The sequence below is a fragment of the Pseudophryne corroboree genome, chromosome 6 (genome assembly GCF_028390025.1).
Source record: "Pseudophryne corroboree isolate aPseCor3 chromosome 6, aPseCor3.hap2, whole genome shotgun sequence".
Classification (NCBI taxonomy): Eukaryota; Metazoa; Chordata; class Amphibia; order Anura; family Myobatrachidae; genus Pseudophryne; species Pseudophryne corroboree.
In genome coordinates, this window is record NC_086449.1 from 564,343,318 (window position 1) to 564,358,538 (window position 15,221).

Here is a 15,221-nt window from a genome sequence, read left to right on the forward strand (position 1 = left end):
GGCGCATGCGCCCTTGGAGCAGTGGCTGGGCCGCAGCAGCTGGATACCCGGAGACGGGAGAAGGACGGGGGCCCCGGGCGCCCTCACAGCTCACCTGCCGAGATCCTGAGCCTCCATCGCTGCGCTCCGTGCAGGAAAGCACCTAAACCCTTCGCACTGACACAGCGACGCCGCTCCCGTACACCACACAGTGACTGCGGCCTCAGCACTCTCTCCCCAGCCAGCAGCCGCCGCCGTACACAACACAGGGGCTCACACCTTCCGCCCGGCCCAGCCAACCAGCGTCCTCGTCGGGGGGACACGTGAGCATAGCCAGGGGGAAGGGGAGCTTAACCGCCTGTGTGCCGGGAGGGGGATGGGATACATGGTGGTGACGTCTCCTGCCACGGAGCGCGGTCAGTGACGCCGGTGAGTGTGCTAGTGACTCCCCCAGTACAGAGAGACATGGCCGGGCCACATAGTGCCGCCACTGCAGCGTGATCCGGCCCCAGCCTTGCCGTCTGTGGCTAATGTCTCTCTGAGAAGCGGAGCAGCAGCTGCTGCAGGCCAGTGCACGGGGAGCCGCACATTCTGTAGCGGAGAGTGTGGGAACAGGGAGCAGCAGAATAAGGAGCCGGTGACACTCACAGCGGCCGGCGTGCAGCAGTCACTGTGAGTGCTCAGGTGCGGCGCTGCGTGTCACCTCTGCTGCGTCCGCACCTGGCTGCTCCCACTGTGACTCACGCACCCCCTCTGCTGCTGCTACTGGGAGTTCCCACTCATTTAAAGTAAGATTACCAAATTATCCCTTTAAACCCGCTCATGGATTACACAGGTTGATTAAACCAGGTGGGAAATGCAGGCTTGAATTTAGCCAGCCCCAGAACCTGTGTAATTCATGAGTGTCCCGGTTTAAAGTGATAGTATGGTAAACCTAATTTAATGGAAAATAAAGTTTGAGAATAATGGGGCCACATTTTCAGCTTTAGTACATCCCACCCTAGATACAGCCCATGCATCTAAGTGGCAATTACCCAATGCTGATCAGATTTGCAGGTCAGCAGACTCTAGTGATTGTCAATTTCTCAGGGGTTCAACAAAATACATGGTACAAATCCCAGACTCGCCGTTTCCAATAATTTTTGGGTCGGAATCAGTGAATTAATTGTCCAACATGTTGATTTTGCTGATCCCTCAACCCAAGCATCACCATAACGTGAATTACTTCTGAGCAGCCAGGTTGGCTCAGCTGGGGGACAGTGCGGGGGTGTGGCGCATCAATGGGTTGAGGTGGAACAATATTATGGAGGTGGTACAAGGGGCATGGTGGTTGGGATCACATTCTTGTAGCCATGCACCCCACTTTACAATGCCAAGATTACCGGCAGTATACAGCACGGGGTATGGCTACGATGATGTGATTCACCCAGAATCGCATATATCTGCGCCTGGACCACCCACTTTACTCGCTAGGTGGGCAGCATAGCTGGAGGGTTCATCTGAATTTGGGAGACTTGCCTGCTACATGATTTCCGGGAGCCTGACAGCCTTTCCGAGAGAGTAGGCAAGTATGGTATGGGTCCTATGTTGCCCATATATATCGGTTGAATCCCCAATATGGATCCAGTTTGCAGATTGGTGAACTTCGATGTTCACCGATTGTCTGGTGATCTGCAAAATCAAACATGTTTAAAATCTCTGATTCGTCGATTCCGAGCATTTTTGAGATGGGATCAGCCAACTGAGATTATCCAACATGCTGGATTTGCAGATTTTCAAAAACAATAATTTGCACAACGCAGCATTGCGCCAACTGATTGCTCATATGTGGGCCTGCTGATATTTAGTAATGGCAGTAGCATTGCATATATTTCTTGATGAAATGTTTTCTAAATTCTGTGTATATTAAACACAAGTTAAAATGTGTCACAGATGACTGAGAATGCATGAAGGCTGCAGAAAAAGCCTCACATTGTAACAGCCATCATAGAGAAGCTACAATTGATTATGCCCTGAATTAGTAGCTATTAGTCTCCAGGATAATGGCGGCGTGAAGACAAATGTATGAGATTCATTGTGTGCCTCTGGTAGGAAGAACTGTGTAGGTGACACAGATGGGTGGTCTTCAGTTTGCCGGCTGTCGGGATCCCGGCGCACAGTATACCGGCGCTAGAATCCCGACAGCCGGCATACCAACACTATTTCTCCCTATTGGGGTTCCAGGACCCCCCTGGAGGGAGAATAAATAGCGTGGCCGCAGCGAGCCCGCAAGGGGCTCATTTGCGCTCGCCACGCTGTCTGTATGCCGGCGCCGGTATGCTGGTCGCCGGCATACCATACTACACCCACACAGAGGAGGCAGGTCACACATAGTGTGTGCAGCAGCCGGAGACGCCAGGGCAGTAGTGAGGGACGCAGGGTGTCTAGATGTCTACCTGGTGAGGATACAGAGGGATGTGCGACAGTCACTATGAGTCTAGATAGATAGATATAATAGTAAACCAGGTACTTGAAATAAGGACTCGGTAGGCAGGTTTCCCAGTGAAACACAGTATCTTCACTGGCATCAGACACTGTGCATAGCATACACAGGCTTGGGGAGATGTGCGCTGAGTGATCTATCACAGACCGCTCAGCACACATCTCCCCCCCCTCACTCAGCACACGCACAATGTGTGCTGAGCAGAGGGGGGCGCTCACTTCACACAGCGGTGAAGTTAGCGAACCTGACTAGATTGTGCCTCCAATCTACAGTCAGCGATAGCACCGCCAATCGCTATCGCAATGGAACATACACACGGAGCGATGTATACTTCTTTTCTAAGCAATCTAGTCCTATTGCTTAGAAATTAAGCAAAAACACTCCGTGTGTAGCCCCCTGTAGGCATCGTCGCCCAGGTACAGAACTAAAACAAACAAACATGCAGGTCCCAGTACTCCTCGTGTTTATCAGTTATTCTGCTGCAATGACCTGCAGCCATCATCTGCCATGGTCACCTGGCACAGCCAACTTCCACAGTCTTTGGCACTATAGAACTGCACCCTTCACATTAAACTTGATTGTGTTTGGCATGTGGCGATAATAAGATTTTACTCACCGGTAAATCTATTTCTCGTAGTCCGTAGTGGATGCTGGGGACTCCGTAAGGACCATGGGGAATAGCGGCTCCGCAGGAGACTGGGCACAGCTAAGAAAGATTTAGGACTACCTGGTGTGCACTGGCTCCTCCCACTATGACCCTCCTCCAGACTTCAGTAAGGATACTGTGCCCGGAAGAGCTGACACAATAAGGAAGGATTTTGAATCCCGGGTAAGACTCATACCAGCCACACCAATCACACCGTATAACTCGTGATAATATACCCAGTTAACAGTATGAACACAACAGAGCCTCTCAAAGGATGGCTCAACAATAACCCTTGTAGTTAACAATAACTATATACAAGTATTGCAGACAGTCCGCACTTGGGACGGGCGCCCAGCATCCACTACGGACTACGAGAAATAGATTTACCGGTGAGTAAAATCTTATTTTCTCTGACGTCCTAGTGGATGCTGGGGACTCCGTAAGGACCATGGGGATTATACCAAAGCTCCCAAACGGGCGGGAGAGTGCGGATGACTCTGCAGCACCGAATGAGAGAACTCAAGGTCCTCCTCAGCCAGGGTATCAAATTTGTAGAATTTTGCAAACGTGTTTGCCCCTGACCAAGTAGCAGCTCGGCAAAGTTGTAAAGCCGAGACCCCTCGGGCAGCCGCCCAAGAAGAGCCCACTTTCCTCGTGGAATGGGCTTTTACAGATTTAGGCTGCGGCAGGCCAGCCACCGAATGCGCAAGCTGAATTGTGCTACAAATCCAGCGAGCAATAGTCTGCTTTGAAGCAGGAGCACCCATCTTGTTTGGTGCATACAGGATAAATAGCGAGTCAGTCTTCCTGACTCCAGCCATCCTGGAAACATAAATTTTCAAGGCCCTGACTACGTCCAGTAACTTGGAGTCCTCCAAGTCCCTAGTAGCCGCAGGCACCACGATAGGTTGGTTCAAGTGAAAAGCTGATACCACCTTAGGAAGAAACTGGGGACGAGTCCTCAATTCTGCCCTATCCATATGGAAAATCAAATAGGGGCTTTTACATGACAAAGCCGCCAATTCTGACACACGCCTTGCCAAGGCCAAAAGCATGACCACTTTCCACGTGAGATATTTTAAATCCACGGTTTTGAGTGGCTCAAACCAATGTGACTTTAGGAAACCCAACACCACGTTGAGGTCCCACGGTGCCACTGGAGGCACAAAAGGAGGCTGAATATGCAGCACTCCCTTGACAAATGTCTGAACTTCAGGCAGTGAAGCCAGTTCTTTTTGGAAGAAAATCGACAGAGCCGAAATCTGGACCTTAATGGAACCCAGTTTTAGGCCCATAGTCACCCCTGACTGTAGGAAGTGCAGAAATCGACCTAGCTGGAATTCCTCCGTTGGGGCCTTCCTGGCCTCACACCACGCAACATATTTTCGCCATATGCGGTGATAATGTTGTACGGTTACATCTTTTCTAGCTTTAATAAGCGTAGGAATTACTTCCTCCGGAATACCCTTTTCTCTGACGTCCTAGTGGATGCTGGGACTCCGTAAGGACCATGGGGGAATAGCGGCTCCGCAGGAGACAGGGCACAAAATAAAAGCTTAAGGATCAGGTGGTGTGCACTGGCTCCTCCCCCCATGACCCTCCTCCAAGCCTCAGTTAGATTTTTGTGCCCGGCCGAGAAGGGTGCAATCTAGGTGGCTCTCCTGAGCTGCTTAGAATAAAAGTTTAGTTTAGGATTTTTTATTTTCAGTGAGTCCTGCTGGCAACAGGCTCACTGCATCGTGGGACTAAGGGGAGAAGAAACGGACTCACCTGAGTGCAGAGTGGATCGGGTTTCTTAGGCTACTGGACATTAGCTCCAGAGGGACGATCACAGGTTCAGCCTGGATGGGTCACCGGAGCCGCGCCGCCGTCCCCCTTACAGAGCCAGAAGAGACGAAGAGGTCCGGTGAAATCGGCGGCAGAAGACGATCCTGTCTTCAGACTAAGGTAGCGCACAGCACCGCAGCTGTGCGCCATTGCTCTCAGCACACTTCACACTCCGGTCACTGAGGGTGCAGGGCGCTGGGGGGGGAGCGCCCTGAGACGCAATATTACAGTATATACCTTAGGTGGCTAAAAAGAATACATCACATATAGCTCCTGGGCTATATGGATGTATTTTACCCCTGCCATTTTACACAGAAAAAGCAGGAGATAAGGACGTCGTGAAGGGGCGGAGCCTATCTCCTCAGCACACAAGCGCCATTTTCCCTCACAGCTCCGCTGGAAGGACGGCTCCCTGACTCTCCCCTGCAGTCCTGCTTCAGAATCAGGGTAAAAAAGAGAAGGGGGGGCACGTTTGGCAGCAAATAAATATATTAACAGCAGCTATAAGGGAGTAACACTTATATAAGGTTATCCCTGTATATATATATAGCGCTGGGTGTGTGCTGGCAGACTCTCCCTCTGTCTCTCCAAAGGGCTAAGTGGGGTCCTGTCCTCTATCAGAGCATTCCCGGTGTGTGTGCTGTGTGTCGGTACGTGTGTGTCGACATGTATGAGGAGGAAAATGAGGTGGAAGCGGAGCAGTTGCCTGTGTTAGTGATGTCACCCCCTAGGGAGTCGACACCTGACTGGATGATTGTATTTAAACAATTAAGTGATAATGTCAGCAATTTGCAAAAAACTGTTGACGACATGAGACAGCCGGCAAATCAATTAGTGCCTGTCCAGGCGTCTCAGACACCGTCAGGGGCCCTAAAACGCCCGTTACCTCAGTGGGTCGACCCAGACACAGATACTGAGTCTAGTGTCGACGGTGACGAGACAAACGTGATGTCCAGCAGGGCCACACGTTACATGATCACAGCAATGAAAGAGGCATTGAACCTTTCTGACACTACAAGTACCACAAAGAAGGGTATTATGTGGGGGGTGAAAAAACTACCAATAGTTTTTCCTGAGTCAGATGAAATAAATGAGGTGTGTGATAAAGCGTGGGGTTTCCCCGATAAAAAACAGCTAATTTCTAATAAATTATTAGCACTATATCCTTTCCCGCCAGAGGTTAGGACGCGCTGGGAAACACCCCCTAGGGTAGATAAGGCGCTCACACGTTTATCTAAACAAGTAGCGTTACCGTCCCCTGATACGGCCACCCTCAAAGAACCGGCTGATAGAAGACTGGAAAATATCCTAAAGAGTATATACACACATACTGGTGTTATACTGCGACCAGCAATCGCCTCAGCCTGGATGTGTAGTGCTGGAGTCGCATGGTCGGATTCCCTGACTGAGAATATTGATACCCTGGATAGGGACAGTATTTTGTTAACTATAGAGCATTTAAAGGATGCATTGCTATATATGCGTGATGCACAGAGGGATATTTGCACCCTGGCATCAAGAGTCAGTGCTATGTCCATCTCTGCCAGAAGAGCGTTATGGACGCGACAGTGGTCAGGGGATGCAGATTCCAAACGGCACATGGAAGTATTGCCGTATAAAGGGGATATTTGGGGCTGGTCTATCGGACCTGGTGGCCACGGCAACGGCTGGAAAATCCACCTTTTTACCCCAGGTCACTTCACATCAACAGAAAAAGACACCGTCTTTTCAAACTCAGTCCTTTCGTTCCCATAAATACAAGCGAGCAAAAGGCCACTCTTTTCTGCCCCGGGGCAGAGGAAGGGGAAAAAGACTGCACCATGCAGCCGCTTCCCAGGAGCAGAAGCCCTCCTCTGCTTCTGCCAAGTCTTCAGCATGACGCTGGGGCTTTACAAGCAGACTCAGATATGGTGGGGGCCCGTCTCAAGAATTTCAACGCGCAGTGGGCTCACTCGCAAGTGGATCCCTGGATTCTACAGGTAGTATCACAGGGGTACAAACTGGAATTCGAGGCGTTTCCCCCTCATCGGTTCCTGAAGTCTGCTTTACCAAAGTCTCCCTCCGACAGGGAGGCAGTTTTGGAAGCCATTCACAAGCTGTATTCCCAGCAGGTGATAATCAAGGTACCCCTCTTACAACAGGGAAAGGGGTATTATTCCACGCTGTTTGTGGTACCGAAGCCGGACGGCTCGGTGAGACCAATCTTAAATCTGAAATCTTTGAACACTTACATAAAAAGGTTCAAATTCAAGATGGAGTCACTCAGAGCAGTGATAGCGAACCTGGAAGAAGGGGACTATATGGTGTCTCTGGACATCAAAGATGCTTATCTCCACGTCCCAATATACCCTTCTCACCAAGGGTACCTCAGGTTTGTAGTACAAAACTGTCATTATCAGTTTCAGACGCTGCCGTTTGGATTGTCCACGGCACCTCGGGTCTTTACCAAGGTAATGGCCGAAATGATGATTCTTCTACGAAGAAAAGGCATCTTAATTATCCCTTACTTGGACGATCTCCTGATAAGGGCAAGAACCAGGGAACAGTTAGAAGTCGGAGTGGCACTATCTCAGGTAGTGTTACGTCAGCACGGGTGGATTCTAAATATTCCAAAATCGCAGCTGATTCCAACGACACGTCTCCTGTTCCTAGGAATGATTCTGGACACAGTCCAGAAGAAGGTGTTTCTCCCGGAGGAGAAGGCCAGGGAGTTATCCGAGCTAGTCAGGAACCTCCTAAAACCAGGACAGGTCTCAGTACATCAGTGCACGAGGGTCCTGGGAAAAATGGTGGCTTCTTACGAAGCGATTCCATTCGGAAGATTCCATGCAAGAACGTTTCAGTGGGATCTACTGGACAAATGGTCCGGATCGCATCTTCAGATGCATCAGCGGATAACCCTGTCGACAAGGACAAGGGTGTCTCTCCTGTGGTGGCTGCAGAGGGCTCATCTTCTAGAGGGCCGCAGATTTGGCATTCAGGATTGGATCCTGGTAACCACGGATGCCAGCCTGAGAGGCTGGGGAGCAGTCACACAGGGAAGGAATTTCCAGGGCTTGTGGTCAAGCATGGAAACATCTCTTCATATAAACATTCTGGAACTAAGGGCCATTTACAATGCCTTAAGTCAAGCAAAACCTCTGCTTCAGGGTCAGGCGGTGTTGATCCAATCGGACAACATCACGTCAGTCGCCCACGTAAACAGACAGGGCGGCACGAGAAGCAGGAGGGCAATGACAGAAGCTGCAAGGATTCTTCGCTGGGCGGAAAATCATGTGATAGCACTGTCAGCAGTGTTCATTCCGGGAGTGGACAACTGGGAAGCAGACTTCCTCAGCAGACACGACCTTCACCCGGGAGAGTGGGGACTTCACCCGGAAGTCTTCCACCTGATTGTAAACCGTTGGGAAAAACCAAAGGTGGACATGATGGCGTCACGTCTAAACAAAAAACTGGACAGATATTGCGCCAGGTCAAGGGATCCTCAGGCAATAGCAGTGGACGCTCTGGTAACGCCGTGGGTGTACCAGTCAGTGTATGTGTTCCCTCCTCTGCCTCTCATACCAAAAGTATTGAGAATCATAAGAAGGAGAGCAGTAAGAACTATACTCGTGGTTCCGGATTGGCCAAGAAGGACTTGGTACCCGGAACTTCAAGAGATGCTCACGGACGAACCGTGGCCTCTACCTCTAAGAAAGGACCTGCTACTGCAGGGGCCTTGTCTGTTCCAAGACTTACCGCGGCTGCGTTTGACGGCATGGCGGTTGAACGCCGGATCCTAAAGGAAAAGGGCATTCCAGAAGAAGTCATCCCTACTCTGGTCAAAGCCAGGAAGGAAGTAACCGCAAATCATTATCACCGCATTTGGCGTAAATATGTTGCGTGGTGTGAGGCCAAGAAGGCCCCTACAGAGGAATTTCAACTGGGTCGTTTCCTGCATTTCCTGCAAACAGGACTGTCTATGGGCCTAAAATTAGGGTCCATTAAGGTTCAAATTTCGGCCTTGTCGATTTTCTTCCAGAAAGAACTGGCTTCAGTACCTGAAGTTCAGACATTTGTGAAAGGGGTGCTGCACATACAGCCTCCTTTTGTGCCTCCAGTGGCACCTTGGGATCTCAATGTTGTATTGAGTTTTCTAAAATCACATTGGTTTGAACCACTTTCCACTGTGGACTTAAAATATCTCACGTGGAAGGTGTCGATGCTGTTAGCCTTGGCTTCAGCCAGGCGTGTGTCAGAATTGGCGGCTTTATCATATAAAAGCCCTTACTTAATTTTTCATTCTGACAGGGCGGAATTGAGGACTCGTCCTCAATTTCTACCTAAGGTGGTTTCTGCATTTCACATGAACCAACCTATTGTGGTGCCTGCGGCTACTAGGGACTTGGAGGACTCCAAGTTGCTAGACGTTGTCAGGGCCCTGAAAATATATGTTTCCAGGACGGCTGGAGTCAGGAAAACTGACTCGCTGTTTATCCTGTATGCACCCAACAAGCTGGGTGCTCCTGCTTCAAAGCAGACGATTGCTCGTTGGATTTGTAGTACAATTCAACTTGCACATTCCGTGGCAGGATTGCCACAGCCAAAATCAGTAAAAGCCCATTCCACAAGGAAAGTGGGCTCATCTTGGGCGGCTGCCCGAGGGGTCTCGGCTTTACAACTTTGCCGAGCAGCTACTTGGTCAGGGGCAAACACGTTTGCTAAATTCTACAAATTTGATACCCTGGCTGAGGAGGACCTGGAGTTCTCTCATTCGGTGCTGCAGAGTCATCCGCACTCTCCCGCCCGTTTGGGAGCTTTGGTATAATCCCCATGGTCCTTACGGAGTCCCAGCATCCACTAGGACGTCAGAGAAAATAAGATTTTACTTACCGATAAATCTATTTCTCGTAGTCCGTAGTGGATGCTGGGCGCCCATCCCTAGTGCGGATTGTCTGCAATACTTGTATATAGTTATTGTTACAAAAATTCGGGTTATTATTGTTTGAGCCATCTTTTCAGAGGCTCCTTTGCATTTATCATACTGTTAACTGGGTTCAGATCACGAGTTGTACGGTGTGATTGGTGTGGCTGGTATGAGTCTTACCCGGGATTCAAGATCCTTCCTTATTATGTACGCTCGTCCGGGCACAGTATCCTAACTGAGGCTTGGAGGAGGGTCATGGGGGGAGGAGCCAGTGCACACCACCTGATCCTTAAGCTTTTATTTTGTGCCCTGTCTCCTGCGGAGCCGCTATTCCCCCATGGTCCTTACGGAGTCCCAGCATCCACTACGGACTACGAGAAATAGATTTATCGGTAAGTAAAATCTTATTTTCTCTGACGTCCTAGTGGATGTTGGAGACTCCGTAAGGACCATGGGGAATAGTCGGGCTCCGCAGGAGACTGGGCACACTATAAGAAAGATTTGGTACTACCTGGTGTGCACTGGCTCCTCCCTCTATGCCCCTCCTTCAGACCTCAGTTAGATTTCTGTGCCCGGCCGAGCTGGATGCACACTAGGGGCTCTCCTGAGCTCCTAGAAAGAAAGTATATGTTAGGTTTTTTATTTTACAGTGAGACCTGCTGGCAACAGGCTCACTGCAACGAGGGACTAAGGGGAGAAGAAGCGAACCTACCTGCTTGCAGCTAGCTTGGGCTTCTTAGGCTACTGGACACCATTAGCTCCAGAGGGATCGACCGCAGGACCCGTCCTTGGTGTTCGTTCCCGGAGCCGCGCCGCCGTCCCCCTTACAGAGCCAGAAGCAAGAAGATGGTCCGGAAAATCGGCGGCAGAAGACTTCAATCTTCACCAAGGTAGCGCACAGCACTGCAGCTGTGCGCCATTGCTCCTCATACACACTTCACACTCCGGTCACTGAGGGTGCAGGGCGCTGGGGGGGGGCGCCCTGAGCAGCAATAAAATCACCTTGGCTGGCAAAATAACCACAATATATAGCCCCAGAGGCTATATATGTGGTAATTACCCCTGCCAGAATACAGAAAAAAGCGGGAGAAAAGTCAGCCGAAAAAGGGGCGGAGCCATCTCCCTCAGCACACTGGCGCCATTTCTCCCTCACAGTTCCGCTGGAAGGAAGCTCCCTGACTCTCCCCTGCAGTCTACACTACAGAAAAGGGTAAAAAAGAGAGGGGGGGCACAAAATTGAGGCGCAGTAAATATTATAGCAGCTATAGGGGACATAATTCAGTTAGTCCCTGCATTATATAGCGCTCTGGTGTGTGCTGGCATACTCTCTCTCTGTCTCCCCAAAGGGCTTTTGTGGGGTCCTGTCTCCTTTAAGAGCATTCCCTGTGTGTGTGTGTGTGTGTGTGTGTGTGCGGTGTGTCTGTACGGCTGTCGACATGTTTGATGAGGAGACTTATGTGGAGGCGGAGCAGATGCCTATAAATGTGATGTCACCCCCTGCGGGGCAGACACCTGAGTGGATGGACTTATGGAAGGAATTACGTGCAAGTGTCGACTCCTTACATAAAAAATTTGACGACATGCCAAATGCGGGACAGCCGGCTTCTCAGCTCGTGCCTGCCCAGGCAATTCAAAGGCCATCAGGGGCTCTAAAACGCCCACTACCTCAGATGGCAGACACAGATGTCGACACGGATACTGATACCAGTGTCGACGACGATGAGTCAAATTTAATGTCCACTAGGGCCATTCGTTGCATGATTGAGGCAATGAAAGAGGTTTTACACATTTCTGATATGAACCCAGGTACCTCAAAAAAGGGTATTATGTTTGGGGAGAAAAAACTACCAATAGTTATTCTCCCATCTGAAGAATTAAATGAAGTGTGTGAAGAAGCGTGGGCTTTCCCTGATAAAAAATTGGTGATTTCAAAAAAATTACTAATGGCGTTCCCTTTCTCGGCAGAGGATAGGTCACGTTGGGAAACTCCCCCTAGGGTGGATAAAGCGCTCACACGTTTGTCTAAAAAGGTGGCACTACCGTCTCCGGATACGGCCGCCCTAAAGGAACCTGCTGATAGAAAGCAGGAGGCTATCCTAAAGTCTATGTATACACACACTGGTGTGATACTGAGACCAGCTATTGCTTCAGCGTGGATGTGCAGTGCTGCTGCTGCTTGGTCAGATTCCCTGTCGGAAAATATTGACACCCTAGACAGGGACACGATATTGCTAACCGTAGAGCATATAAAAGACTCAGTCTTGTACATGAGAGATGCACAGAGGGAGATCTGCCGGCTGGCATCTAGAATAAGCGCATTGTCCATTTCTGCTAGGAGAGGCTTATGGACTCGGCAGTGGACAGGAGATGCAGATTCTAAAAGGCACATGGAAGTTTTGCCTTATAAGGGTGAGGAGTTATTCGGGGATGGTCTCTCAGACCTTGTTTCCACAGCAACAGCTGGGAAGTCAGCATTTTTGCCCCATGTCCCCTCACAGCCTAAGAAAGCGCCGTATTATCAGGTACAGTCCTTTCGACCCCAGAAAAACAGGCGGGGAAAAGGCGGGTCCTTTCTGTCTAGAGGCAGAGGAAGGGGGAAAAAGCTGCACCACGCAGCAGGTTCCCAGGAACAAAAGTCCTCCCCCGCTTCTTCCAAATCCGCCGCATGACGGTGGGGCTCCACAGGCGGAGCCAGGTACGGTGGGGGGCCGCCTCAAAAATTTCAGCGATCAGTGGGCTCGCTCACGGGTGGATCCCTGGATCCTTCAAGTAGTATCTCAGGGGTACAAGCTGGAATTCGAGTCACCTCCCCCCCGCCATTTCCTCAAATCGGCCTTACCGACAACTCCCTCGGGCAGGGAGGCTGTACTAGAGGCAATTCACAAGCTGTATTCCCAGCAGGTGATAGTCAAAGTACCCCTACTTCAACAAGGACGGGGTTACTATTCCACACTGTTTGTGGTACCGAAACCGGACGGTTCGGTGAGACCCATTTTAAATTTGAAATCCTTGAACACATACATAAAAAGATTCAAGTTCAAGTTGGAATCGCTCAGGGCGGTTATTGCAAGCCTGGACGAGGGGGATTACATGGTATCCCTGGACATCAAGGATGCTTACCTGCATGTCCCAATTTACCTTCCTCACCAGGAGTACCTCAGATTTGTGGTACAGGATTGCCATTACCAATTCCAGACACTACCGTTTGGACTGTCCACGGCACCGAGGGTGTTTACCAAGGTAATGGCAGAAATGATGATACTCCTTCGAAAAAAGGGAGTTTTAATTATCCCGTACTTGGACGATCTCCTAATAAAGGCGAGGTCCAGGGAGCAGTTACTGGTCGGAGTAGCACTATCTCGGGAAGTGCTACAACAGCATGGCTGGATTCTAAACATTCCAAAGTCACAACTGGTTCCTTCCACACGCTTACTGTTCCTGGGGATGATTCTGGACACAGAACAGAAAAAAGTGTTTCTCCCGCAGGAGAAAGCCAAGGAGCTGTCATCTCTAGTCAGAGACCTCCTAAAACCAAAACGGGTATCGGTGCATCACTGCACACGAGTCCTGGGAAAAATGGTGGCTTCATACGAAGCAATTCCGTTCGGCAGGTTTCATGCAAGGACCTTCCAGTGGGACCTCTTGGACAAGTGGTCGGGATCGCATCTTCAGATGCATCAACTGATAACCCTGTCTCCAAGGACCAGGGTGTCTCTACTGTGGTGGCTGCAGAGTGCTCATCTTCTAGAGGGCCGCAGATTCGGCATACAGGACTGGGTCCTGGTGACCACGGATGCCAGCCTTCGGGGCTGGGGCGCAGTCACACAGGGAAGAAATTTCCAGGGCCTTTGGTCAAGTCAGGAGTCGTCCCTACACATAAACATTCTGGAACTGAGGGCCATTTACAATGCCCTAAGTCAGGCAAGGCCCCTGCTTCAAAACCAACCGGTTCTGATCCAATCAGACAACATCACGGCAGTCGCCCATGTAAACAGACAGGGCGGCACAAGAAGCAGGGTGGCGATGGCAGAAGCCACAAGGATTCTCCGATGGGCGGAAAATCACGTACTAGCACTGTCAGCAGTGTTCATTCCGGGAGTGGACAACTGGGAAGCAGACTTCCTCAGCAGACACGACCTACACTCGGGAGAGTGGGGACTTCATCCAGAAGTCTTCCTGCTGTTGGTAAACCGTTGGGAAAGGCCACAGGTGGACATGATGGCATCCCGCCTCAACAAAAAGCTAAAGAGATATTGCGCCAGGTCAAGGGACCCTCAGGCGATAGCTGTGGACGCTCTAGTGACACCGTGGGTGTACCAGTCGGTCTATGTGTTCCCTCCGCTTCCACTCATACCAAAGGATCATAAGAAGAACAAGAGTTCGGACGATACTCGTTGTTCCAGATTGGCCACGGAGGGCCTGGTATCCGGATCTTCAGGAATTACTCACAGGGGACCCATGGCCTCTTCCGCACAGACAGGATCTGCTACAGCAGGGGCCCTGTCTGTTCCAAGACTTACCGCGGCTGCGTTTGACAGCATGGCGGTTGCATTCCGGATCCTAAAGGAAAAGGGCATTCCGGAGGAAGTCATTCCTACGCTGATAAAAGCCAGGAAAGAAGTAACCGCAAATCATTATCACCGCATTTGGCGAAAATATGTTGCGTGGTGTGAGGCCAGGAAGGCCCCTACAGAGGAATTTCAGCTGGGTCGTTTTCTGCACTTCCTACAGTCAGGAGTGACTATGGGCCTAAAATTGGGTTCCATTAAGGTCCTGATTTCGGCTCTGTCGATTTTCTTCCAGAAAGAACTGGCTTCACTGCCTGAAGTTCAGACTTTTGTAAAGGGAGTGCTTCATATTCAGCCCCCTTTTGTGCCTCCTGTGGCACCTTGGGATCTCAATGTGGTGTTGAGTTTCCTAAAATCACATTGGTTTGAACCACTTAAAACCGTGGATCTGAAATATCTCACGTGGAAAGTGGTCATGTTATTGGCCTTGGCTTCGGCCAGGCGTGTGTCAGAATTGGCGGCTTTGTCATGTAAAAGCCCTTATCTGATTTTCCATATGGATAGGGCAGAATTGAGGACTCGTCCCCAGTTTCTCCCTAAGGTGGTATCAGCTTTTCACTTGAACCAACCTATTGTGGTGCCTGCGGCTACTAGGGACTTGGAGGATTCCAAGTTACTGGACGTAGTCAGGGCCTTGAAAATTTATGTTTCCAGGACGACTGGAGTCAGGAAAACTGACTCGCTTTTTATCCTGTATGCACCCAACAAAATAGGTGCTCCTGCTTCTAAGCAGACTATTGCTCGCTGGATTTGTAGCACAATTCAGCTGGCCCATTCTGCGGCTGGATTGCCGCATCCTAAATCAGTGAAAGC

General features: G+C 50.3%; 2 protein-coding genes across 3 annotated transcripts in view; one reads left to right on the top strand and one right to left on the bottom strand.

Moving 5' to 3' along the window:
• The window catches only part of TDG (thymine DNA glycosylase), a 28,228-nt gene extending 27,969 nt beyond the window's left edge, over nucleotides 1–259 (bottom strand). The window contains exon 1 of the mRNA XM_063927780.1: nucleotides 95–259. Within this exon, the coding sequence (XP_063783850.1) occupies nucleotides 95–117 (23 nt within the window). The 5' untranslated portion in view covers nucleotides 118–259. The remainder of the gene's footprint in view (nucleotides 1–94) is intronic.
• Nucleotides 260–311: 52 nt separating this feature from the next.
• Nucleotides 312–15,221, top strand: part of LOC134932923 (ubiquinol-cytochrome-c reductase complex assembly factor 6) — a 32,231-nt gene continuing 17,321 nt past the window's right edge. The window contains exon 1 of one of the 2 annotated variants that reach the window (XM_063927782.1): nucleotides 312–408. The gene's annotated coding sequence lies outside the window, so the exon portion shown is untranslated. The remainder of the gene's footprint in view (nucleotides 409–15,221) is intronic. The other variant, XM_063927781.1, reaches the window with a different exon arrangement.